The sequence below is a fragment of the Polychytrium aggregatum genome, assembly GCF_025602895.1.
Source record: "Polychytrium aggregatum strain JEL109 chromosome Unknown BJ171scaffold_29, whole genome shotgun sequence".
Taxonomy (NCBI): Eukaryota; Fungi; Chytridiomycota; class Chytridiomycetes; order Polychytriales; genus Polychytrium; species Polychytrium aggregatum.
In genome coordinates, this window is record NW_026516231.1 from 419521 (window position 1) to 444721 (window position 25201).

Genomic DNA, 25201 nt, shown 5'->3' on the forward strand with positions numbered 1-25201 from the left:
CCTTTGGTTCCAACCTTTGACTTGCGTCTTGGTTCTCAACCTTCGGTGCAATTTCTGTTAGTCAACTTGGCTGCACTGTTAGCCGGTACACCCGCTTGGGTGACAGTGTCTGAGCAATGATATCCGAGCTCGGGCTTGTAGCAACAACAAAAGTAACACATCTGCATTCGCATTAACAACGACAACCGGCAGCGACGCACTCGCACAACATGTCTCCAACATGCCCCCGACCGCCCGCTCAGCTCTCCCATTCCCTCCCCCCTCCACGCGGACCTGCGTCGTTGCCTTTGAGCCGAAACGTCGTGCTGGGCATGCGCGGCGACAGCGCTGTGCATTTGGCAGTGCCTCCGCCTGGGCAGCACACATCCACCCAGCAGCCCCGGACGCTCATCCCCCACCACCACGGTTTCGGATATAAGCTGCCCTCCGCGACCGGTGCGGGCTGCGAGCGTCCTTCCTGGCCTTGCCCTGATCGCAGCATGAACTACTGGCCCCAACAGGACCCCGACGAGCCCCCCGGCCACCGCCCAGAAGCTGCTGCTGCTGCTGCTGCTGCCGTTGCTGCTGCCGCTGTCGCTGCTGGCCGTCCCGATCTCACCGTCCATCCTCACAACCTCGTGGTGAATCCGCTGCTTGTTGGCCCCCCGACCCCGACGAGCACCTATCTCGATCCATCGCCGACTGCCGTCGACTATGCCGGTCTGCCCCCAGGCATGGGCCTCGACGCCGCGGCTCTGGCCGCCCCTCAGTCGCTGCCGCCGTCCTATCGGCTCGCCCCAGGCACCGCCGAGCCCGTTGTCGCAGAGCCCCAGTACTTGCATTCCCACCCCCCCAACGCCACACTCGACCGGTCGTCGGCCTCGTTTCCCGATCTCCAGCAGCCCTCATATCATTACCTGCAACTCCAGGCACCCCATCCGCAGCAACTGCATCGCCCACCCCACCATCATCCGCACCAGCAGCCCGAGTACCATCCGCAACAGCAGCCTCAGTACCATCCCCATCCGCAACACCACCACCCGCCGCCGCATCTGGCGACAAGCTATGAGCAGGCTCACCACAGCTATCCGGATCTGCATCTGCCCCACCACCACCAGCAACACCACCAGCATCACTATGGCGCTGGCAACTATCCCATCACAACGCACTACCCTGCCTCGCTCTCGTATGCACCCGCTGTCCCGGCCAACCACATGAATGCTGCCAACATGAGCGCCTTCCCCAACCCTGCCGCCTCAACCTCGACGTTCCCCCACTCGTCCTTGGCCGGTGGTCTCACACCTGCTCCTCTGCCCGTCGATCCGTACGGATCCGGCATGCAGACTCCCGACAGCCCCGACGATCGCCCGTTCAGGTGCCCCGACTGCCCCAAAACCTTTCTCCGGAAGCAGGACCTCCGACGGCATGCCATCATCCACGATCCAGTGTCCCCGGGATATAAGTGCACCCACTGTGGCACGAGCTTCACCCGCAGCGACGCCCTGTATAGACATGTCAAAGGCAAGCGGTGTCTATGAGCCTCTTTCACTCTCTCCCTCCCTCGGCAAGCCGAGCTCCTCCGCCCCGCCGTTTCTTTCTCTCAGCCTCCGTAGACGAGGCCGAATCGCGAGCCCCATAATTCGAGCCAGCACACCCGCACCCACACCCGTTCGCTCCGGCAGATCGGAGTGGCCAACAACTGCTGCTGCGGTGTCTGTGCTGTCAACCAGAACTTCATATCATGACCTAATTATCGATGCGCCTCTCTGCGATCGGCGAAGGCGAAAGCCGCTCTGCTGATGAAAATACACCTGTACAGCTTCTCTGCGAGAAATCGTGGGAACACTACCACATTGCTGCCGCACACACCCCTCCGCGAAAAAATCAAATCAAACCCTGCGGTCTGCCTTCCAAACTCGCTGCAGTCCGTGCTTTTGGATGGATCTGCATCCCGAATCCACCTCGCCGTGCACGAAGGCTCGCTCCGGTCCAAATGGCCGATGCACCCAGACGATCCCGAGCAGCCAGACGATCCCGAGCAGCGGATGCGGATCTCCCCCGCTCTGCTTTCGTTCTTGCCTTCGCAATCTGTCGCCGCATGCACAGGATGCCTCCACCGCCCGTGTCCCGGAGGAGAGCCTTCCAGGACCTTCGGCGAGCGGCACCCCGCCTTGGCAGGATGGCGGAAAATGACTGGAGCCGTGGAGTCGGTGGTGGATGGCGCTGTGGCGCAGTGGGCACGGCAAGAACCCTCTCCACCACCACCCCGGCCAGCAAGACAAGCTTGAGCGGCAAGAGCCAATTGCCCCAAGCGCCAGCGGATCCTGGCCAAATTGGGGATGGGCGAGTGCAAGGAGAGGCGAGGAAACCGGTGTGTCAGCAGCTCGCATCCGCAGGAGCCCTTGACGGTCGGGAGGAGGTGAGCCTTGAATCAACAAGACATGCAAGGCTGCGCTTGTTGTCAGATGGGACTACCAAGGATCCCCCTCCACATGTTGCTCGATTGCAAAGTGCTCCACGGTCGATCGGGTGTGGGACAGGAGCTGGCTTGGAGACGAGTGAAGGGCGAAGAAACGCAGCCGGGAAGGAGTGGGGCACATCCACGCAAAAGTAAGTGACCGACGACGGGAAAGTTGGATTGCTGACTGAGACGAGCTCGCGGTCGGTTCTGTCGAGACGGGCACCCCCACAAGTACCGCGGAGAGGAAAGGACGGGGTGCCAATGATCAGACGGGCCTGTCGAGGATAGCATTGGTACATGTATTGCGACGCTCAGGGAACAGTGCCTGAGTGATGGATTTCTCAAGCACAGACAAGTTCACAGGCAAGCGGCGCAGAGGTTGGCATTCGTGTCAGGGCATACCAGCTCGACAGCAAATGGCACTGCCAAGGCGTCGGCAAGCGGCAGACAAGTTAAGCAGCACAGCGCTGGTGCCAAGTCTGCAGACGATCGGTAGAATGCAGCCTCGGCTCTCGAGTACGAAAGAGTGACGGATTTGGCCTCAATCTTGACAGCTACCGATGTGGTCCAGCAACAGTGCCATGGCTGACTGCTCGCTTCGCTCGGGTGTTGACTCGAGGACGGTCGGGAAGAGGTAACTACGGCGACATGATTGTGATCTGGTTGCCGTAGCAGTTGACGGTGATCGGCAGGGCTAGCTGCAGGTTGGGCACGGTGTTGTTTGCGCCGTAAGCACCAGCCGAGTTCTTGCCGGTGCTCTGGGTGGGAGCGGCCAGGTGCTGCCACATCAATCCTCGGTCGGGCTGGCCGCCGTCGAGAGAGGTGTCGCCGGTGGTGATTTGCTTGATCCAGAGCTGCTGCAGATTCGACAGCCAAGCGAGCTCCTGCGCACCGCCGGACTGGGCAGCGGTCGGGGCTTTGGCAGTGACCTTGAGCACCACAGACTCCAGACCCGAGATTCCAGCGTTCAGGGCAATGTCGTAGAGCTGACCCTTGCTGATGGGCAGGCTGAGGTTGTACTGGCGCGAATAGGACATGGCGAGGTACCAATAAGCCGAGTCGGTGGTCGAGTCCGAGAGGGTGTTCCAGGTGGCAGCAACGTAGTTGGGATTGATGGGACCGGCGCCGGATGGACCTCCTCCCTGGCTGACGACACTCTGTGCCAGGCCCTGCAGACCCGTGAGTGCCGACGAGCCGCTCTGGCTCAGGGCAGCAACGTCGGGAATGTACTGCACCAGCGGATTGCAAGGCTCGAGGGCCTGCAGGTGCTGGAGGAACACCAAAAAGTCGCCCGTTGCCGTCGTGAAGCCCACAAGGTTGATGGTGTAGCCTCGGCCATCGCCAATGTCTTGGATGTAGCTGTAGGCCGTGTACCAGGGCACAACCCCGGCAAAGTTGCCGTTGCTGTTCTCGGCGACCCAGACCAAGCTCAGAATGGTGTAGATCTGCGCTGGCGTGAGGGGCACACCGTAGCCGCCATCGAGATTGGCTGGGAAGCTGAGCGGACCGGCCGTTGACCATGGGGTGGGCGGAGTGCCGGGACATACGGCCGGTGGGAACTTGGTGTTGGACGACGGCGTGGTCGCCTCGTGGCAGTTGATGTAGTTGAGCCAGCCGCAGTCACCGACGACGCCGGGATAGGGATTCGAGCAGCTCTTGAGGGCCGGAACGTTGGTGACCGAGCAGCTTGGGGAAGCGGCCGACCTGGTTGATGTCGAGCTGGATTTGGTGGAAGACGAGCTGGATTTGGTGGAAGACGAGCTGGATTTGGTTGATGTCGAGCTGGATTTGGTGGAAGACGAGCTGGGCTTGGAAGGTGCCTGTTGGACATTGATCTGGGGTTGGCCATGCCACGGGAGCGGTCAAGCGAATAACGATCATGAGAACGGGCATGCGAATGTCAGCCATGAAAACCCGGGACAGCCAAAGCCGACGCGGCGGCTCTCAACAAGACGTCAGTGTCCAGGTCGACGAGATCGGCAATCACTCACATCTGTGCCGCAGTATGCACTGCTTCCGCTTTGGATGCATACGGTGCCAGTCGGGCACCGGAAAGATACTCTCCTGCCGTGGTTGCATTGGTAGATCTTGGTGAGCTTGCCCGAGGCAGCACACCTATGGCCCTGGAACTCGCACTTGCGAGATGCCGCGAGGGCCACGAGCGCACACAGCAGGAGCAGGACGGACTGGATGGTTGGTCGCATTGGGGGGGGGAAGGCTGTTTGGAGCAATTCCGGCCGAGCGACGAGGGTGTCGTATATGAGCATTCTTCGACAGCGAAACGCCGCTCGAGGGTCGACCACAGGCACCTCGGGGTCTGTCCCTTCGACCCCAGAGCCCGAGACAACGATTCTGTTGCTCGAAACAAGCAAGCGCGGGGACAGACAACCAAGACCCTGGCGTGGGCCCTGGCCAAGACCCCAGCAGCGACCCTGACCAGCTCTTCTCCCGATCGCCATGCGCTGGGTGTCGATGGGACTGTTTGCCGTCCGCAGGTTGGATCGTTGTCGCATCGTCCAATAGACTGTCGGTGCGAGTCCCGGTCGATCACCTTTGCCGCGACGAACCCCGAGTCCAGATCGCCCGAGATGCCGACCCTGGACCAGCCGGTCGCTTACGAGGATGTCACGGACGGGGCGGTCGATGGAAATGGCTGCATGTAGGATTTAATGGCACTGCGTTGTTGGATGGGCGTATCCAGAGTGTGCTCGAACAGCCACGGCGATTCGCACCCGATCTTGGTCCTCATCTGCATCGGCATGCTGCACCTCCGGTCGAAGGATCTGCCAACGATGCTGCACACTTACAACATGCCGCATCTCCAGACACATATACATCAGCATCAGCACCGACATCAGCATCAGCATCAGTATCCACACCGACATCCAGTGCAGGCGTCGCTGTCGATGCTGGTGCTGTCCGCACCGCATCCCGTATTCGCTGCCGCTCCGGTTCCAACCTGGCCGGCAGCCAATCGGCGGCCGCCTTTGTCCGTTTTCTTCATCGGCTTCGGCTCGCCGATCTGCATCAATACCGCTGCCTCCCGCACATCATCCAGCAAACTGCCTGTCTGTCCGCCAGCGACCCTCGGCCGGCCTGTCGATCCCCGCCCTCTATCCAAGCACCTCCCCGCCTGCAGCCTCCCCTATGCACAATGGAGCGAACCGCTGCGGTCCTGGAGCAAATATCCAAGACGATATCGGCCTTCCCCTTCAGCATCCAGTCATCGCCATCCCAGGGTGTCTTTGCCACAGCGACCAGGGCCATCCCAAAGAACGACACGGTATTCCTGGCCAAGCCCTATGCCTACGCCATCTTCGACTCGTTCAAGAAGCGGGTCTGTGCTGTCTGCCTCGAGTACACCGATGAGCAGCCACAATTCCAGCTCCACTGCCGGTCCTGCGACCAGGTCTATGTCTGCTCGGCAAAGTGCCTCTATGCCCTCATCGCCCTCAACCACCACCAGGTCTGCCAGGGCATCCGTAAGCTCTCCACGATGAAGACCAGTATCCACGAGAGGAGTATCATGAAGATCCTGCTCTTTACGCTGCAGACCCGGCAGCGGGAACTGCACCGCGACCTGTTCCAGTCGCCGGCATCATGTCTGCACGATGCCCTTGGGTCTCAGTCCGACTGGGACCATCTGCAGAGCCAGCCAACTGTCTACTCGTCCCTCAGCCGGTCTCGGTCGTTCTACACCAACAATCCCTTACATCCCTTTGACTATGTCCTTGATGCGGAGTTGGAGGACGAGCCACTCCTGCCGACCAAATTGCCGCCTTGCATCGCCGTATCCGGACCATCCCCGACCGAGCCGGTGCTGAGTGTCTGGACTGAGGTCGAGCTGCTGCAAAGCCACTATGCGGACTGGCCCGAAGACGATATCAAGGACTGGAGAAAGTGCGTTCGTTGCTGGTGGCCGCTCTCGGCTTGGTCATCTGTCGCTCTTGCTCTGCCGCCTGCGCTTGTCGGCTCTGGCCTCACATAGCAGCATTTGCTGCACCAGCCATTTTGGCCGGCATTCGCCGAACAGCCGATGCGATCTGTCGGCGCCTTGTCCTCCCCCCTCCCCTGCCCATGTATGATGCATCCACGCTGATCCTGACCCAAAATCTACTCCACCGTATTTGCAACTCGGTCTGGCCCAGGACGAAAAACTTTGTCGCCAAGCTGCTGGAAGAATGCGGGCTGCTCGACGAGGACTTGACCAAACAGCCCGAGTTTGTGCTCCACATGGTCTCGCAGATCGAGAGCAACGGATTTGGCATCTTCAACCGCAAAGGCGTCTGCGTCGGCCGAGCTATCGTCCCGCACGCCTCGTTTTTCAATGTGAGCTGGTCGCTTGCACAGCTCCCCAGCAGATGTGGTGACAATCGCCGTAACGATACCGACTCCACCACGAGACTCGGAGTCTCTGGAACGTACTCCAGCAATGCTGCGCGCCAGTGCCTCATCAGCCATAGGAGTGATCCCGGCAGACCATGCCATTGGCGCCCTCCCTCCCAATGAGTCGTCAAGGGCCAGGCGATTGCCAAGTGCCGCACAAGTACGCCACTAACGCAAGTCCATATCTTTTCATTGCTGCCTCCCCACTTCGCTAGCACTCGTGCGATCCCAACACCGAATGTACCCAGGAAGGCTGCACGATGGCCTTTCGAGCAAGGCGAGACATTGCCGAAGGTAGTGTGGGCCGGGATAGGCACGCCGACCCTTGCACTTCCAAGAACGCAGATACAAAGAGCACGAATGCATATGATTTTAGTCGATGGAGCTGGCGCGAACAAGACTCGACAGAGATAGCAACACCAGTGGTCTAGCTCGGATTGTGCTTCTCTCCTAGGAGGGGGTGATGGCACGCTCTCTTGCTCCGGACTGCAACTGTCCTGCTCACTTTGCTTTGTTTCCTGCTGCGTCCAGGAGAGGAAATCACCATCTCGTACATCGACACCAATATGCCCGTCCATGCGCGCCGCCAGAAGCTGATGGATGAGTACTACTTCACGTGTGCTTGCAAGCGATGTGTCGCCGAAGCCTCGTCAACGTCGAAACCCAAGATCACTTACGACAAAAGCTCCCGCGGATCGAATCGTGGCCAGAGCGACAGCACCAACGGTACCAATGGCATCAATGGCACTAACGGCATCAGCAACAACAACAATAGTAACAGTGCACCCAGCGCCCCACAGTCCAACCGAAACAGCGCCGGCTCCGGCTTTGGTGCGAGCTGGATGCCGATGCCGTCGTCCTGGGCTCCTCCGCCCGTCGGTCCAATGGAGTTCCTGATGCAGCCGCCGCCACACCAACCCATATCACCTGCGCCGCCGTACTTCAACGCCGTCGGCAACTCGATGCAGAGTCCGTTTGCGATGAGAATGTATCCGCACCCGGTCTATCCGGCCGGGATGGACATGATGGCCAATCTCACCCCGGGGCCTCCACCGCCGCCCCTATTCGGCGCTCTTGATGTCACCGGCACTGCACTGACCTGGCCGCCCCCAGTGCCGCCCAGCAGCGGCGATGTGCCGTTTTCGCCACACCCGGACAGCTTTCACATCTATCCACCGGAGTATCCTATCGGCCCGGTGGTGAGTCCGGTGGGCCGCGGTCTCGATAATGAAATGAGCCCTGTCGAACGACCAGGGCCCTCAAAGTCGCCCTATGGCGACAACAAGGGCAGGCTGAAAAAGTCCAAATCCAGTGCCTCGACCAACAAGCGAAACCAGGCCGCAAGGCAGCCCGTCCAGCGCGACGACTGACATGTCCAGCTTCTTGCCGTCCTGGAGAGTCTCTGCTATAGCGCTCGCCAGCCCCCCCCCAAAAGAAACGGGAAGTATGCCTTCCCTCGTCCCTGTTTTGTGGTCATCGACCACCTTTTTTCTGGATCCTGAATACACACACACACTCATTCCATCATCCATAACGACCATCGACTGAAAGTCGATCACAGCAAACGAAAAATCGACCTGTGAGATTCGCACACATTGACGGTCGAGACGGCTCGACAGCAAACCAGAATACATTATGCATCGCACTGAGGGACTCCAACCGATATATTCGTGGAGCAGTTGATAATCATGCTCCGTTTGCCTCCCTTCCATCGCAGATTCTCGTCGACTCGCGGAAAGGGCACAATATTCTGCTTCGGGTCTCGATCTGACTCCATAGTCACACGCTTGTTGAGAGAGAGGGAGTCGAGTCCGGCAGGGCACAGGCCAAGGAGCATGAAGACTCGGCAGGTCGGGAATGCAATCGCGATGCACCGAAGTCATTTTACGCAGACTTGTCGCAGACACGATGACAAAAGTCAGTATGGCCATGCACCCCTTGCCGGAAGACTATATTCCCGCCTCCATGATTGTCGAGTATACTGTTGAGTAGACGGCCTTGTTGTGAACGATGAGCTTGGACATCTTGGTCGATAGGGTCTCGATTTCGGGCACAAGTTCGCCGAGCCCGTGCCGTCGAATCAGGTCCCGATCGAGGTCGCCATTGGCCAGGTAGTACTCAAAGTAGCCGCCAATGCGTTTCTGCATCATGTCGTAGAGTGCCGAGGACGGCGAGAGCGTCGACTCGACAATGCCCGAGAGCGTCGTTTTCTCCTTCTCGGAGAGCGCCGTGCCCCGAATCTTGGCGGCATCATCCGACATTTGCAAGCACACGTGCGCAATCGACGTTTCGTTGTCGTTGAGCAGAACCCAAAGCTTTTGCTTGACCTCCTTGATGGCCCCCGGGCTGCACTTGGGCCCACACACCTGCCGAAACAGAATCACCAGCGATCCGAGTATGGTGATGTCTTGCCAGTCGTTGTAGTACTGGACGATGCGCGACTGGTCCATGGACAAGGTCTCGGGCAGGATCGTGTCGATAACATGGGCCTGCAAGACCAGGCTGAGGAAAGCTTCGTTGTAGAGGACGTTGAAGGGAGGCAGCTTAGTGTTGTCGTCGCCGAGGTCGATCTTGTCGGCGAAGATGGACTTTGTGGTCTTGTTCCGGAATCGCAGGACAGCGCCGTGGATCCACGAGACAGTTTCGTCGACCTTGACGGAGCCGAGGTCGAATCGCTCTCGGAACTGCTTCCATTCGTATTCTACGGCGTGCTCGACAATGTGAGGTCGGAGTCGGTGGAGCTGGTGGTTGGCATAGTCCTGCAGCGGCGCGGAGAAATCGCGGAGAGTGAGTGTCGCAACGGAGGAAGGGCAGGCATCGTCACTCGGACGACTGTCAGAGTCGATGTTCGACACAGAGGACAAGAATCTTTGGTCGGCATCATGAGTGTGCGTGGACGGCCTGAAGGACAGTATCAAAGTGGCGCCGTTGGCGAAGCCACCAGCCGTCATAACAGGCTCGAGCCGAAATCAACCATCTCACCAGTTTCATGTACTCGAGCACGTCGAAGCAGATCCTCAATGCTTTGATGGTTTGGCCAGCAAGGGCCTCCGCCTCCATGGAGTCGACAAGCTCATCTCGTGCAGGCGCACAGTTTTTCTTGAGCAGCTCGGCAAGATACTTGATCAAGCCAGCGGCATTGAACACGCCATGATCCAGCTCCTGGGCCAGCAGATTGACGTCGAGGTGGTCTTCGATGTCCCGTTTGAGGTCTTGCGAGGGTGGCAGCAGCTCAAGCAGAATGGCAAGGACCTCGTGTAGAAGCAGCGGGATACGATAGGTCGATCCCTCGCCAAGCTCGATGTCGACCTCGGACCAGTAGCGGTCGGCTTTGGCCCGTTTTTGCTCGCCGCGCTCGCCGTCCATGTTGGGCTTGAATTGGAGGTCCGGGTCGAAGATGATGTCGTGACGAAGCTGGCGATTGGTGAGAATCTCGTCGAGGTCAAGCTCTCTCAAAGTAAAGCGGGTGATCGGAGGCAGCAGGTCCAGTAGCAGCATGTATTCGGACTCCTCCATGGACTGGTACAGCTCGGGGGGCAGCAGTCGAACCCGCCGGATTCTGTCGGTAAGAGACTCATCGTCGGAGGACAGGTCGCTCTCTGGAGAAGACGGCGATCCGGATGAGCTTGACAGCGATTTTAGGAAACTCGCTGTTGATGGCGATATCTTGCTGGGAGACACCTTGCCGGGCGAGAGTTTCTCGGGCGACGAGGCGGGAGAGTCTTTCACGAGCACGCCGGTATTGCCGACCGCTGGGCTCTTTGCTCGGGGTGGCTTGGGGCGCCGGGACTTGGACTTGAATCTGGATTTAGACTTTGTGAGGTATAGCTTGGTGTCAAAGTCAAAGTCGTCTCGGTCGGCGTCGGCATCCATGGACTGACGCAGTAGCTCGTCGAGCTCCTGGGAAAAGGTCCGGCGCAGGTCGACGTACTTTTTGAGCTTCTGCATCATGCAAACTGTCTGTGCGTGCATCACACGGACACTGAAGCGCTCGGCTTTGCGTCGGAGCAGGGTCTGGCGCTTGATGGAGGCAGACGAGAGGCCATACTCGAGCCGGGCTCTGAGTTTGACGTTGCGCAGGAGCTGGCGCTTCTCGTGGATGAGCAGCTGGTACGTGCTGTCTTCTCGCCGCTGCTTGAGCCGCTCGCTTCGCTCGTCCAGAAGCAGATTTCTGCGCTGGAGGGCACGGTTCTGCCGTTGGTTCAACTTGGACAGCATCTCCTCGGGCGACTTGTTGCGCATGCTTCGGTGGCTGTACTTGATCTGCCGCAGAATGAACCGGTTCTTGGCACGGGTGCGTGAGTTGCTGAGACGCCGCTGGACATGCGACTTGATGGGCGACCTGGGTCCGGATGGAGAGTGCCCAGAGGATCCCTCGGCCACGGGCGATATCAGGTCGAGATAGAACGATATCGAGGCAGATTTGCGCAGGATCAGCTTGGCGTTGGTCCCTTCGAGAGGCGAGGCGGACAGAATCCGGCCTGTGGCGGTGTCGGCGTGAGCGGGACCCAAGGCCGCCATCGCTGTCTGGACGCCAGCCCTCTTGCCCTCGCTGGTATCGATGGCGATGCGCTTGATTCCGCTTGACGAGAAGGTCTTGAAGTTAGCCGGTGCAGTTCCACTCTGCCCAGATGCCACAGGAAACAGCTTGGGGCTCGGACTAGGGCCGGGGGCAGGGCTTAGTCCTTGGGTCACGATGTTGGTGGGCGACAGGGATAGGCCGAGACTCTCCGATACAGCAGCAGGATCGCCCCGATTCGACAGCAAGGTCAGGTTCTTTTCCTCCATATGGGGCAGGGATGCTGTTGCTGGCTTTGTGGTCGAACAGAGACGGGGAGGAGCCCAATGGAATCGGCTCTGAGAACAAGACAGCGAGCGTGGGAACAGCGATGGTTGTTGCTATTGCAAGCGAAAGCGTCTCAGGCGCACGGCTGGCAGAGGCAGATATTCTCTACGGCTGGATCGAGCTGAGAGAGCCGAGTTGGTTGTGAGCAGAGCCGCTGGGGATATTGGCTGCGACGATCGCTGCGTGGGCAAGATCAGCCGGCCTCGACCGGCCTCGACTGGCCAGACAATGCACCGCCGATCAACAGGTTCTAGAAGGACTGGCTGACTGGAGGCTGCGGGGATGACGCCCTTTCAAGACCGGAACGGGCCACCTAGACATGCAGACGGCTCGTGGGTGTTTGGATAGAAGCGCAATGCCGTTGGCCGTGAACTGATCCCGCCTGCAGAGTGCATTTCACACGGCAGGCCGACCAGATGTGCACTTTGCCCTGCTTCCCGGGAGGGATTGTGCGGCATCGCCTCTCCACGTGCCAGCCACCTGACAGGTCAAAACCAGGACGGGTCCAGTCACTTGGCAGGCACGTGTGCAGAGCCGATCTAGAAGCAGCCTTCTCGGCGTCCTGGATCTCTCCGACAATCTCGCCTCTCATCCCCAGGCACAACACTGGCCCAGGACATCCATCATGGCTGCAAATTTTTGGGAGTCGTCACATGCGTAAGTCTGCCACGAGTGGACGATGTCTGTCCGCTAACAGCGGAATACAGCGGCGCATACCCTGCGTCGCCATCATCGTCAAGGGGCAACCCCAACGACGCCGACCCGACGACGCTAACCTATGCACTTGCTTGACCGCTTCTCCGGATCGAGACAGCAAGCAGTGGCTCTTTGATCGAGAATCTCTGCAAAAGACGCACCACGAGGACCTCAAAATCTTGACGCCTCGGGAGCTGTACAAGCTCGATATTTTCTACAACAAGGGTGCGATTCCCCTTGCCGAGCATCTCTGGCCTGCTCCTTCACACCGATCGTCCAGGACTGCTCTCCACCGCCGAGACTGAGCCCGGCTGGCTCAAAGATCCCACCCAGATGATTCGGGCATTGATTTTGTGTCTTCTGCAGTGATACTTTCGATCGGAAGGAGGCTGAACCTGCGACAGCAAGTTTTGGCCACGGCGCTGGTCTACTTCAAGCGATTCTACACGAGGTGAAAGCCAAAGAGCTGCAACCATTGTCTTCGAGCCCATGGCCGGGGCACGAATGTTTGGGCAGACAGTGGAATTCAGACTGGGCGCTAACCATTCCTGGAACCGGCGGCATCTGTGTATCGATCGTGCTCAGAAACAACTACAAGGACATTGACGGTTGTCTGGTCGCCATCACGTCTGTATACCTCGCTTGCAAGATCGAAGAGTGCCCATTGAATATCAGCAAATGCCTGGAGCTTGGAAAGCAGGCGCTGGAAGGTAGATGCCATGGGTTCGACTCTGCGAGCGCTGGCTCCAAATGCAGGGTGCTCGGATCGACCATCTCAAAGCGTCTTCGAACATCCGGACTACCGACATAAGGCGTCGTCGCTGACCAGCACCCCCGTACTTGATGCCCATACCCAGTCGACCCCGGCTTGCTCGTCAACTACTCGGTCCAAACGGTTGCCGAGTTTGAGTATTACTTGCTCGAGGACCTGAACTTCCACACGATTGTCTTCCACCCGTATCGGCCGTTAACGCAGTTCTACACCGACCTGAAGCTCGAGTCGCAAGTGCTCCAGACAGGATGGGGAATGGTGAATGACACCTACCGCAGCAACCTGTCGCTGATGTATCCCCCGTTTATGATTGCGTTGACGATCGTGTATCTCACGACTCTATTTATCGGCGACGAAGCCCTGCGGCTGCATGTGAAGGACTGGTTCTGCAATCTGAACGTCGACATGCTCGAGGTGAGAGACTGCCGTCTGTCCTTGGCAGTCGAGTGGCTTTACTGACCCGCCTTTGCCGAACTCTATCAACACCATCGCCAAATCGCCATCCAAAGATTGCAGTCATCACCCAGGAGATTATCGACATGTACGAGGTCGCGACCAGCTACGTCGATAAGGAGATCCCGCCGCTTTTGAAGCGATTGAACCCGGAGCTGATCTCGCCGCCGCTGTTGGCTGCGATGCCCGAAACGGCGACCCCGCTGGCAACAAACACGCCAGATCCTCGGTCATGACGCAACGCAGAGGCAGCGGTCTTTGGACCAGCACATTTGGGTTTTTTTATTGGGCGCTATGGCGTTTCTAGGCTTGCGGGGAGGGGACAAACAAATCTATAGTGTCGAGAAATACAGCGCTGGCGACGAGCCAAAAAGTTTTGCACATGTCGAGGGACGGACCGGGCTCAAATCACTAGCGGCTCCTGGTCGAGCCCCAGCCACTGAACGACGTTCTCGCACTCGTTTGCCTCTTCCAGATCCTCGGTGGTCTGCCGTCGTCGTTGATGTGTTTCAGAGGGCAGGACGAGAGCGTGGTTAGGCACAGTACATCGACACTGATGTGTGCTGTGATGGAAGTCCAAGCGACAACGCTGGCCGGGCCATCAACAGCCGATCCCACGAAAGCCGACTCAACCAGAGCAAGCCACGCCATCGGGGAGTATACCAGGACAGCGATCGCTGTCGGATACGCACCCCTTTGTATTCGCCATCGACAAAGATCTGAGGGAGAATGTTCTTGCCGCTCTTCATTCTCATGTAGTTCTTCTGGTCCCTGGGTGAACGTGATGGCCGCGAGCAAGCAGCATTGCGCAAATGGCATTGGTCATGGATGCAAACGAGCCAAGGCGTGTGACAGAGCAGAAAGTGACGACTATGGGGATGCAGGGCGATGGCGACACATCAAGCAGCAGGCAGCGGGAGTCGAGAAGGCCGTCGGGAAGATGGTTGGGAGGAGCCTCAAGGCTGGACAATCAGCAGACTCGGCCCGTAGCAAGCACGCAGAGACGACGGGTTCATACTCTTCGGTCGAAACATCAACCATGTCGAATTCGACCTTGCGCGCCTTCAAGATATCCTGAACCCGGACCTGGTCCTTCTTCAGCTGGAGTGCCGGTGAGCCAAGCGAAAGTGCTGTTAGCATGCCGGCTGAGAACGAAACCGCAAGCCTGGGACGGCTCCTCGACGCTGCTGGCGAGGCGGGATGCGCACCTTGAGGGTCGACGGGACAGACGAGTAGTAGAGGATAGTGCGGGCGACCATGGTGTCGGGGGCCGGGGCGGGATGGAGGGGAGAGCGGGTCTGGGTGGGCTGATCGCTGGCTGGGCGAGCGGGAAGAGGAACGAGGCAGATGCCGGGTGGCATCGTGGGTTGCACGGGGCCAGGCGGTCTCTGCGCTGGCGTGCTGTTCTGGGCGACATGGACGGACCGCAGTATCGGCCACTGCATGTATTCAGGGCCAGCATCGGTATCGGCCCCCAGAGGCCTTGGCGGCCACTGCATGTATTCAGGGCCAGAAACCCATTATCACAGATGGCCAGAGTCGCGGCTGCCCCACGGAGCAGCAGCTCAGGTTCCTTCGTGGTCGACAAGAATGCCCAGATCCGTCAGCGAATCGATGCTGTCGGCGGACACACTGGTGCACAGGGCAACATCGACATAGGTCAATCTGGGCATTTGCTCCAGATTCCTGAGGCCGTCCGCCGTGATGCTGTCGCAGAGCGAGAGTCGCAGTCTCCGGAGGGACCATCGAGTAAGCCCGCCGGCGAGGTACTCGAGGGCATCGTCCGTCAGGCTTGGGTTGCAGCACAGTACAAGTGTCTCGAGCTGACGAAGGGAGCGGGCCAGGTGCTGTATGCCCTTGTCCGAGACATTGGTGCACCACTTGAGGTTGAGCGACGATAGTTCTGCAGGTAGCCCACAAATGCCGGTATTTAATTAATGCCGCTCTGGGGTGTGCCCGGCTCGACTCTATCTCACCTTTGCAATGTCGGGCAAGTGCATCGCACGCCAGGTCGGTGATTTCATCGAGCCACTGCAGATTCAAACTTCGCAGCCTCTGGCAGCGCTCGGAAATGGCAATGACGCCCCAGTCGGTAATCTTGCTGCAGGACGACAGATTCAGCGAGCGCAGAGATCCGGGGCAGTGTTGGGCCAGAGTGATGATGCCACAGTCAGTCAGGTTGGTGCTGCCCCCGGCCGTGGGAGAAAGCAGTATGACAGGAATATCGGTTGGTAACGGTCAGCTTGAGCGCCGACATTGAGCTGCTTCCACGAACATAATCGGGCAAGGATGCTCACCATCCACTCAGGTCGAGATCCATCAGCCGGCCCGCTCCGATCTCGGGATCGATAGAAGCAAAGCGGGTGCGTCCCAGGATGCCCAGGGTAGTGTCGTCGACAATCGATCTGCCGCACCGAATGAGCAACTGTTCAGCCACGGAATACTATGCATTGGTGTGGCTGTTCTCGCAGCTCGTCAGTGCGGCGACAATCCCTGCATGCCATCGAACAGCAAACCTGAAGGGCTCCAGCGATATCTTCCTCCACAGCATCGAGTCGTTGCTGGCAGGTGCGAAGAAATGGTCCAGCCACTGGGGCATCAGTCGGGGGCAAATACCACTCCCCCCCTCCAGTATTCCCACGTCGATGCACATTGCCTGTCGATGGATACAGTCCGCTCACTGTGGGGCTCTCATAAACCCATGCGGAGCGCAAAGCAGGACTGGAGCGGCGACCGAACCTGACTTGCGAGAACCGACGAGAGACCCTCTGCACTGTGACCTGGTCAATCAGCGGCAGATAGTGGATGATGGCCAAGACGACCTCGTACGGAAGAGCATCGAACCCCGAGGCAATGTCGAGCGAGGAACCTGATTCAGTGGAATCGAGCATTTCAGGGAGCCAGAGGAAGGGAGACGCCCCCCAAGGTGCGCCGTTACTTGGTGTGGGAAGTCGAGCAGAGTGCTTGTCTCGGCTGGATCGGTGTCTGGGTCTCGACGATCGAGTCTGACACGGATGACGGCCAAGAAGACTGCGATTTGCTTCTGTCTCGGGTGTGTGATGTTTGTCTATAAATAGACGGCGTCTGGAAAGAAGCAGCAGAACCACCAACAACAGTGAGAGCGTGTGTTCGGCAAGGCCATTGGTGCATTGCGATATCGATCGACGCTTGTGGACTGATGGCTTTGATTTCTCGTTCACAGTCGCTGCAACAGAGCATGCCATTGGTGAACTCCTTTCTCATGTACGCCGAAGATAGTGGTGGATCGGCACGGACGGCACATGCCACCTCTGGGCCATTCCGGTACAGTCACAGCCCAGAAACTCATCCATAGCATCATTGTGAACAATGGATGTGTGTATTCTCCATCCAAATGATTAAATGAACGATGAACATTGAGTGTCTGGCTTCGTATTGCGAGGGTTCTATCGAGACATCAACTCAGATCGCTGGGGCTCCTCCCATTCGCGCATCTCCTCTGCCTCTTCCATGTCAGAGTGAGCCAGCAGCTCGGTCTTGGCTCGCAGGCAGATTGAGTGCGGAAGAGGGATCGCCGCCGTGGGCTGGGAGAGGAGGGGCTACTTGACTGTCTTGCGCGCCGTGCCGATTTGGCACGCATTGACCTGGAAACGACGGTAAAGCAATATGAGAGGAGAATTCTTGCCGCAGACACGGAGGGCGGAAAGAGAGGCTCGGCGTGAGCTGAGCAGCAAACCCCACGCTTGCTTCGATCAATACTAACCTTGGTGGCAAACCGCAGCGAGCACAGAGTCTCCTGGACATTCGACGGCAGCGGCGAGATGTTCACAAACATGAGTGTCTTGCTGTTGCCTCCCAGTGAGTTCTGGAGCAAATAGGTGAGCTACAGATAGAGGCAGATATGGATATGGATATGGATATGGATGTGGATGTGGATCAGGGTCATGGATACGTATCGGGAGCGAGCTTGGCGGTACTCGAGCACTCCAGCGTGAGAGGCTGGTGGGCTGGATTGTTGAGGGGACATTCGGGACATATGCAATCAACAAAGACAGAGGTGGCATCCTGGGCGCCATGGGAGGGCCCGCTGGACGAAACCTCGCATACCTTGGAGTTGCGGTATGGCACATGAGAGTCTTTGTTGGCCAGGGCATAAATCACATCGCCGAGACAGCTGAGGCTCTTGTTGATGGCCTGCGTTTCCTTCAGGCGATCGCCCGTTGCACCCGACGACGACAGGCGCTCGGATCCAGCCAGATCGATGAGGTGCAACAACCCCTCGCTGACCTCCTCGGTCAAAGAATTTTTGCCGTTGATCTTGAGGGTGAAGACACTGCAGGCGCAAGCAACAGGGCGGGGGAGGAGGAGGGCCGGCAACAGAAAGGTCAGCGAGCCACACGGAGTCTCTGGTCATAGATGTCAGCGCAGTATCGTGTGCACTCACCTATGGCTTCTCGACGAGCGCTCGTTGCACAGCGTGGCTCCAACAGCCCGGTTCTGTGAGGCTTTCTTCAGCGCATTGTAGACTGCCTTTGGGGTTTTGAGCGAAACTGAACCCCACAGGAAAGCGATCCGAGTCAGGGGACCATGTGGCCACAGTGCCTCTCGATGGGTGCATCGAGGCGAATTTACAGCCCCCCAGACGGAGCCCAGGTTCACTGGTCGGTTTGCCATCGTGTGAACCTACCAGAAGCAATGTCGGTGACAGTCGTCTTTCCAGTCTGCGGGTTGTGCTTGATCTCATGTTTTCGCGAGCCATCGTCGTTGCTGAGCAAATCGCGAATGCTTTCGTTGTAGATCTCCACAAACTCTCCCTCCATGGAGTAATCCCAGCCCTTTTCCTTCAGAGCCTCGGCGGTTTCGAAGATCTGGCAGACCGCTCGCGGGATCATTCCCATGGAATCTTCGTTGTCGATGCCGTTGTCAGGTCCTTCCATCCTGTCGCGGTGATACAACGCATATGTGTGGGTCACTGGCATGCTCTTGCCCAAGACTAGCGCAGGCGGGCAGTGCTGGATTTGCTGCACAGATGAAACACCCACGTGTATGTCTTGCCACTGCCGGTCTGGCCGTAAGCAAAAATGCAGACGTTGTAGCCGTCCAGAGCAGATTGAACCAGCTGTGAAATTTCTTCAAAGACCTCCTTCTGCTGCGTTGCCGGTGGGAAAACCTGAGGACGAGCAGACGACGATAAGGAGCTGGATACAGACCCACTATGATATCGCTGGCTCGATGCAGAGCAACCTGTCTGCGTAACTGCGATCCACCATGCCGATGATGAGGAAGCTCATCAGGCGCCCGAACGAGCCGCGCCATAACTAACCCGATCAAATGAGAAGGGAATGTTCTTGGTGATGGCCTTGCTCGTGGAGGATTCCTGAGATCGCGGTAAGAAAGTGAGTCGGCAGCGCGTGGCACCCACCACTGTCGCCGTGCTTGCTTGCGTGTCAATGCAGTCGAGTTTCGCCGTCTACGAGGCTTTCCTCCCGATGAGACAGTGCTCTCACCGAAGTCTGGATGATCTCGATGGATCGGTCGTCCTGAGGCGTAAAGGTGATGTGGCTGAGCGCCGATTCTTTGTCGTTCTCGGATTCTGCGATATGGGGGGGAAGTTTATCAGCGCATGAAGTCATCACCGAGCATCTCCAGTACACGATCGCGCTGTTGGATCGAAAGTAGTGGTGGAGAACGTCGTCTGTGTATGGAAGGCTGCCAGGGACAGCACGGCGAGCGCGAGCGGCCGAGAGTCTTACCGAGCGAAGGCCGGACACGACAAAACACTCGGATGTTGCCCTTGAGCTCCTGGATCATGTTGTGCAGTTTACGGCGGTTGGTCTCCTCGAGCCGGACCTTGCCTTCCAAGATCGAGATGTCTGCCAGGGCCTTGGAAAGCGATCTCTCCAGCTCCTCGACGCGCTCCTCTCGGATTTTGAGGGTTCCTTGTGTCGTCTGCGATCAGCGGTCAGGTGTGTCAGCGGGAGGGGGGAAGCGGTACCAGCCGACTTGAAGTGGGTACAATTCAGCAGTTCGGCGGCAACATGATCATGGGGGACGAGGACAAAATCAAATCTACCTCAAGCATCAGGCGAGTTGATCGAAGATCGCTTTCGATCGTGTACGTCGATGCGGCTTGCTTTGACAGGGTATCCTATGGGGCATCGGGGAATGTTGCGAGGGGGACGAGTCAGTCCAGTGTGCCCTCACAAGTTGTAAAGGTGTGCATCTACACAAAGTAAAACAGGAACCCCCTCGAGGCTCCCGTTCCAAGATCAGGTTCTGTATCGCGGCCATCCCCAGAGACAAGCGTACCTTGTATGTTTCAATCTCCTGCTGGGCTCTCTTCAAATCGCGGGAAAGCGAGTCGTTGGTGCTCTTGAGGGCTTGGATCTCATCGTCTCGCTTGGTGATCTCGCGTTTATGTGCCGACTGGATCACTTCGATTTCATCGGTGTGCTTTCGCTTGCTTGTCTATGGAAGCACCGAATCCAGCACATGGGGGGGGGGACGAGTCCAAGTTCCAAAACAATCGTGAGTCGCATGGCTCGTCGTCGATGAAACAGAAGCCTTAAGCAGGATGAGGTTGCATCCCCGAGCAAACACGTCGGGCCCAAGAGTACATTCGCAGGAACAGAACGAGAGCAGAAGACCGATTGGTCTGAGCATTGGCCGCGGCCGTTGGCAACTCACATCGTACTCGTACTTGAGATCGTTCAGCTCTCGGATGATGTTCGAGTTCTCTGTTTCTTTGACCTGGACAGTCGTTTGCAGACTCGTTCTAAAGTTGATGAGCTCCATGACTATCAACGCAGGGCAGACGATCAGCCCGGTTCGTCAGCATTGAGGAGAGACCAACAGCTTGGTGGCTCGGCAGATATACTCAAACACGCTGGCCGCCATCAAGAGTGGATGTGGATCCAATGCGCAGGAGGAGTTGCGTGTTCCGCACCAATCGCCCGAGGTCGCGGTTCATCTGATACATACTCTGGTGCCGGCTTGACCGCAGCTCCTCGCCAAGAGACTCGATCTGATCCTTGGAACTCGTGAGCTGCTCAACTGTCTGTCCATACTGCTCCTCCAGATCAAACAGTCGACCCTTCATCACGAGAGTTGAGTGGCATAGGTCAGATCACACGAAGCATCAGGTGCATCGGCCAGTGGCGGGTGAGGAGGCGATCGCAGCTGATGCTGTCCAAACGATCGCCGCCTACCTTAGTGTCCCAGGCTGCTCGAGATGGCTTTTTGTATTTGGAGGTCTCGGTTCCGTTTGATGTTGCCTTGGCGGCCGCGGCGGGTTTGGCAGCTGCAGCCGGAGCCGCCCGGGTGGAGCCTCTCGATACCGGCTGTGCAACGGGGCGCCTGGCCACGGTCGATTTGGCGGCGGCAGAAGCGGCAGTCGTCTTCATCGAGGTGTTCATGCTCTTTGGCGCTGGCGGCTGGGGCTGTTTCTGAGAGGCCTTCTTGGCGAGACTCGAAGCTGTGGGCTTCCCGATGCGGGAAGCAAAGGGCTCAGGCTCGGGTTCGGGCTCAGGCTCGGACGCCTTTGCAGACAGCCCCTCGCTCGATTCAGACGACCGATTGGAGCCGCTGTCGACGGCCATCAAGCTGGCTCGGGATCGAGTGATGCGCACGTTGTCGATGAGACTGGGGGACGACTTGCGCTTCAAGGTCAAGTTGCTGGTGTGGGTAATGACTTCGTCGGAGTGACTGCTTGGGTGTGGGTTTTGGTTCTCTTGGGATACGGGCGATCTGGGTCGGGGCTGCGATTGAGCAAGTGGCGGGAAAGCTGCAGCGGTTGCTGCTGCCGGTGCCGAGAACTTGGTCGGCTGCTTGAGCAGCGACGGCGAGGCGGTTGCGTGTGCTGCTGGGTTCATGGCAAGGTGACTCTGCGTGACGGAAACGATGGCACAAACGAACTGTGAGACATTGGGTGCAGGAGCGATCGGCGATCGACCCAGATGTAGCAAGTTCGTGAGGGCAGATCCCTAGGGCATCAGCGGCGCATCGGCGGGCTGGGGTTGCTGCTGGATCGCCAATGCAGCACCATCATCGCGGCATTGTTGTGGGCTGCACACGAGCGAACCTTGGACATTCTCAGGATTGGCTTGCACAGAGTACTGTTGAGCCAAGGCTGGGTCGACACGGGCTGTCCTTAGAGAGGGAAGGGGAGGGTGCAAGGACTCGCTCGGGTGGCTCTGCCGATGCTCTTGGTTGGAGTGATGGACGGAGAGAAGGCCGCTCTGGGAACTGGAGAAAACGGGCTGGGAAACAGCGACGCCTTCCATTTATGGCCATATCGATTGGGACAGCACATGGCCGCACGTGACGGCTGGATTTGGAGCGGGCCAGGATGTGGCTGGCCAGGTTTGTGGGCGAAAGCAGTTCGATTGGTCGACGAGACAATTCGGGGGCAAGCATGCGACACCGAAGGGAAAGAACGGCACAAAAGCACGAACGAAAGGGTGGATGGATAAAATAGTATAGTAAAAAAAGGAGGCAAGGGATGAAAGAGAAACACGGAGTGACGGGCATGGGCGTCAATGGACAGATGAGAAGAAAAGGGCAGCCACGGAAGAAAAGGGCAACCACGGAAGAAAAGGGCAGCCCGCTACAAGTCCTCCATGTCGTCATCGATCTCTTCGTCGACGAATTCGCCGTCGTCACCTTCTTCAAAGAGCTCGTCGTCCGATTCTTCCTTCGGGGCGTCGTTGCTGAGAGCCTCGCGCCGCAAGTCGTCCAGGAGGTCGTAGCAGTGGCTCAGGAGCTCGTGGAGGATACCTTGGCCTTCGGGCACCTCACCGCTTGCGCTCAAGAACTTACCGTCCCGTCGCTGGCAGAGGGGACATCGGTGTCAGATTTGCCGAGAAAGCCCGGAGTTCCGCGCAATTCAGCAGCAGCAGCAGCAGCAACATGAGGATACTTACGCCGTTGTCAATGGCAGCAAGAGCAATTTGGTAAGGAATGAGCTCGCGCATGGACAGGGTAATCTTCCACCGGCACAGCGACATTAGACACTGGCGGATCGACTGCAGCTTGCGGAGAATGGGCATCAGGTCCTCCGAGACAGGTTCCGAGGACATTTGAAGTTTCTGGATCAAACGGTAGCACTGACAAAGGCGCGCGGGAGTGGTAGCAAACATGCAGCCAGTCAGTAGTTGCTTTAGAGGGTCGGATTCCGAGAGACTTCTCTAAAGCAGGGTCCTCGGAGAGGCAGCGGTCCAAACAGATCGGATCGGATAGGATCAACTGCGACGGGGTCGATTCAGTTTGTGCCTGATCCGTGCGGCATATCGCCACCGAGCGAAGCAAGGCCATAGACGCTGTGGTCGCCACGACAGAATATGGTCACGACAGAATGTGACCACGGCCGAGTGTGACCACGACAGAGAGCACCCATTGATACACTCAACCCGATCCGATTGGGCTCGTTACAGGGAGATTACCTTGTGGATCAAGAAATGCAGGATGGCCTGGCCCTCGGGGATGTTGCCGTGCTCGTCCAAGAACTTCCCGTCAACGCGCAAGTTGTCGATCTGGCCGAGCTCCATCTGCAGCGGGACGAGGTCCTCGGGACGAATGGTCCACCGCCGTACAAGGACCAGGTCCTCGAGACGGGCCTTGATCTGGATGAGCTTTTCGTAGACGCTGCGGAGGGGGTTGTCGCCAGTGACTTCGTCTCGCTGGGCCAGAAGCTCGTGGCAGTCCTCGAAGCAGTTCTCGAGAAGCGTCGTGACGTGCGCCTGACCGGACGGGATCGACCCGTCTGTCGATGAAACAAAAGCACCGTTGATCCGGAAGGAATCGATCTCGTTCAAGTGCTCCTGCAGATCGTGGATCTCGGAGAGGGAAAAGGCAGTGGGGTGCGACTGGGTCAGCAGGCGCGCCAGCTCGCCCTGGATCTCGACGAGCTTCTCAAGGATCGGAATGAGGGCAGCATCGATGTTGGAGAGATCGGACTTGAGCTTGGAAAGCAAGTTATCTGGAAAGCAGCCAAGGTGCGGTGTCAGATGCCGCATTAGCTGCTGGGGGGATTCGAGACAACCGTCCGCGTGCAGCATTCCTGCGTCGCCAACTTTCGCAGCCACATCCTCTGCGTTCAAACGTATCGAGCAAGCAGACAGGTTCGTTCACATGCCCGTGATTGCAATCCCAGGGCCTCGTTGAAAGCTGGCTGGTCGCAACCACACAGGAAGCAACACCGAGGAGTCACCGCCCTCCAACGCCGCATCAAAGCAGCAGATCGGTGGAGCATGCGCAATACGTACTCGCTGCCTGGTATTTCTCTTTCATATAAGACATGCCCTGCAGATAGCAAGCGGCGATGCCGTCCTTCTGGCCGGCGAGGGCGGCCTCAATCGCGCGAAGGGACTCGGCGAGCTCGGCCAGGGCGAGGACATGTGTGGACAGGATTTGGCTCGTGAAAAGCCCAGATTGGTTCAACTGCTTGAGGGCTGCATGAAGCTTGGACAGCTGGACGTAGCCTTGGGAGCACGATAGAGAGTGGGATGTGTGAGGCGCACATACAGTCAAAGTCATCGAGGGAGGACATAGCAACGGCAGAGTGCGATAGAGTACACCCAGTCGGTCATACTGCGGTAAAATCCTGGGGGGACCTTCTTTTGCTGTAGGCCAGTGATGATGATGCAAGCGAGAATGCGGGCGATACGATGCGATGAGTCGATGGAAGGACACGAATACTGCTTGCCATCCAAGTAACATCCTCCGACGGCGGGTATTGCATCGACTCATGGCGGCGACGATGGCGGCGACGACGAAGGGTCACTTACTTCCGTCCACAGCTTGAAGAATAGCGAGAGCACATCGACCGAGACCTGGTCGACTTTGGTCGGGGAGTCGGTGCTCTGCTCAAGAAGCGAGATCAGGAGCTTCCGGTTGACCTCGGACAAATCCGCAGGAGCAAACTTGGGGTGCCGGCCAAGACTAGAGTGCTGCGAGTGCTGGCCATCGTTCACGACCAGAATCGAGTGCGGCTGGGTCGAGTCGGCGAGGTGCTTAGGCTGCTGCTGCTGTTGTAGTTGCGGTTGTTGCTGGGGCTGCGATTGCGCTTGCAACTGCGATTGCGATTGCGATTGCGGCTGTGGCTGTTGGGGCGGCTGGTCGCTCGAGGCTTCACCCTCAACCTCTCCGATGGCGATTCCAGTGCGGGACTGGTAGTGCGACTTGACGGCGCCCACATAGCTCTTCCAGAGTGCGCCAATATCGGCGTCGCTCGGGGTGGAGCTGCCCTTCTTGAGCAAGGTGCGATGGCGCTCGAGCTGGCCCCTGATCTCAACGAGGACCGGCAGAGCCACGGCGTCTTCGGGAGGAAGTGGGCTGGACGTGCGGAGGGCCGTGATATCGAACGGCATGCTATGACGGATGCGGTAGTGAACGCTGGGGGGGGGGCGTTGTGCAGAGGCGAGGAGCGGCTCTGGGCAGATGATGATCGATGCGCAATCGGGCTGAGGACAGACCAAACGCCGATTGCCGAGCCTGCCGGGGGAGCTTGTGGCTGGCCTCGGATGTGGCTGCCTGCCTGCCATTCGCCGACTTTGGACCAGTGGGCTGGCGGGGTGTCCAAGACGGGATGGGCGGGACTTGCCAGGCGCGATTGTGGGTTGATCTGGCCGAT

At 58.4% G+C, this 25201-nt stretch overlaps 9 protein-coding genes across 9 annotated transcripts; 3 read left to right on the forward strand and 6 right to left on the reverse strand.

Moving 5' to 3' along the window:
- The first annotated feature begins 473 nt into the window (after positions 1-473).
- Positions 474-1838, forward strand: BJ171DRAFT_513111 (uncharacterized protein). Its single transcript, XM_053111732.1, has one exon. It carries the CDS (start codon positions 480-482, stop codon positions 1515-1517), a length of 1038 nt encoding a protein of 345 aa, XP_052964824.1. The 5' UTR covers positions 474-479; the 3' UTR covers positions 1518-1838.
- A 1240-nt stretch (positions 1839-3078) lies between these two features.
- BJ171DRAFT_583863 (lysozyme-like domain-containing protein) lies at positions 3079-4644 on the reverse strand (the record flags this gene model as incomplete). The annotated part of the gene is made up of 2 exons (XM_053114272.1): positions 3079-4275; positions 4432-4644. The coding sequence occupies 2 exons, from the start codon at positions 4642-4644 to the stop codon at positions 3079-3081; spliced, it is 1410 nt and encodes a 469-aa protein (XP_052964825.1).
- A 1779-nt stretch (positions 4645-6423) lies between these two features.
- Positions 6424-8352, forward strand: BJ171DRAFT_513115 (uncharacterized protein). The gene is made up of 3 exons (XM_053111733.1): positions 6424-6769; positions 7042-7120; positions 7358-8352. Exons 1-3 carry the CDS (start codon positions 6518-6520, stop codon positions 8194-8196), a joined length of 1170 nt encoding a protein of 389 aa, XP_052964826.1. The 5' UTR covers positions 6424-6517; the 3' UTR covers positions 8197-8352.
- A 116-nt stretch (positions 8353-8468) lies between these two features.
- Positions 8469-11156, reverse strand: BJ171DRAFT_513117 (T-complex protein 11-domain-containing protein). The gene is made up of 2 exons (XM_053111734.1): positions 9809-11156; positions 8469-9585 (listed from the first exon to the last, which is right to left on the reverse strand). The coding sequence occupies exons 1-2, from the start codon at positions 11066-11068 to the stop codon at positions 8776-8778; spliced, it is 2070 nt and encodes a 689-aa protein (XP_052964827.1). The 5' UTR covers positions 11069-11156; the 3' UTR covers positions 8469-8775.
- A 1105-nt stretch (positions 11157-12261) lies between these two features.
- BJ171DRAFT_461184 (cyclin-like protein) lies at positions 12262-13829 on the forward strand (the record flags this gene model as incomplete). Its single annotated transcript, XM_053108469.1, has 6 exons — positions 12262-12329; positions 12487-12593; positions 12735-12819; positions 12954-13078; positions 13226-13554; positions 13650-13829. The coding sequence occupies exons 1-6, from the start codon at positions 12298-12300 to the stop codon at positions 13827-13829; spliced, it is 858 nt and encodes a 285-aa protein (XP_052964828.1). The 5' UTR covers positions 12262-12297.
- Positions 13785-14933, reverse strand: BJ171DRAFT_166605 (thioredoxin-like protein). The gene is made up of 4 exons (XM_053105920.1): positions 14802-14933; positions 14612-14694; positions 14286-14364; positions 13785-14080 (listed from the first exon to the last, which is right to left on the reverse strand). The coding sequence occupies exons 1-4, from the start codon at positions 14850-14852 to the stop codon at positions 13997-13999; spliced, it is 297 nt and encodes a 98-aa protein (XP_052964829.1). The 5' UTR covers positions 14853-14933; the 3' UTR covers positions 13785-13996.
- A 191-nt stretch (positions 14934-15124) lies between these two features.
- Positions 15125-16484, reverse strand: BJ171DRAFT_626498 (uncharacterized protein; the record flags this gene model as incomplete). The annotated part of the gene is made up of 5 exons (XM_053115529.1): positions 15125-15496; positions 15570-15694; positions 15891-15998; positions 16110-16154; positions 16333-16484. 5 exons carry the CDS (start codon positions 16482-16484, stop codon positions 15159-15161), a joined length of 768 nt encoding a protein of 255 aa, XP_052964830.1. The 3' UTR covers positions 15125-15158.
- Positions 16485-16932: 448 nt separating this feature from the next.
- BJ171DRAFT_444273 (KIFC1-like kinesin) lies at positions 16933-21805 on the reverse strand. The gene is made up of 15 exons (XM_053108138.1): positions 21653-21805; positions 20781-21455; positions 20554-20665; positions 20260-20369; positions 19882-20040; positions 19646-19720; positions 19326-19521; positions 19080-19165; positions 18896-18949; positions 18615-18742; positions 18260-18510; positions 18017-18122; positions 17680-17905; positions 17336-17455; positions 16933-17216 (listed from the first exon to the last, which is right to left on the reverse strand). The coding sequence occupies exons 1-15, from the start codon at positions 21659-21661 to the stop codon at positions 17172-17174; spliced, it is 2352 nt and encodes a 783-aa protein (XP_052964831.1). The 5' UTR covers positions 21662-21805; the 3' UTR covers positions 16933-17171.
- On the reverse strand, positions 21784-25180 carry BJ171DRAFT_513124 (uncharacterized protein). The gene is made up of 6 exons (XM_053111735.1): positions 24357-25180; positions 24161-24191; positions 23835-24050; positions 23013-23548; positions 22494-22676; positions 21784-22399 (listed from the first exon to the last, which is right to left on the reverse strand). The coding sequence occupies exons 1-6, from the start codon at positions 25110-25112 to the stop codon at positions 22178-22180; spliced, it is 1944 nt and encodes a 647-aa protein (XP_052964832.1). The 5' UTR covers positions 25113-25180; the 3' UTR covers positions 21784-22177.
- Between the last annotated feature and the right edge of the window lie 21 nt (positions 25181-25201).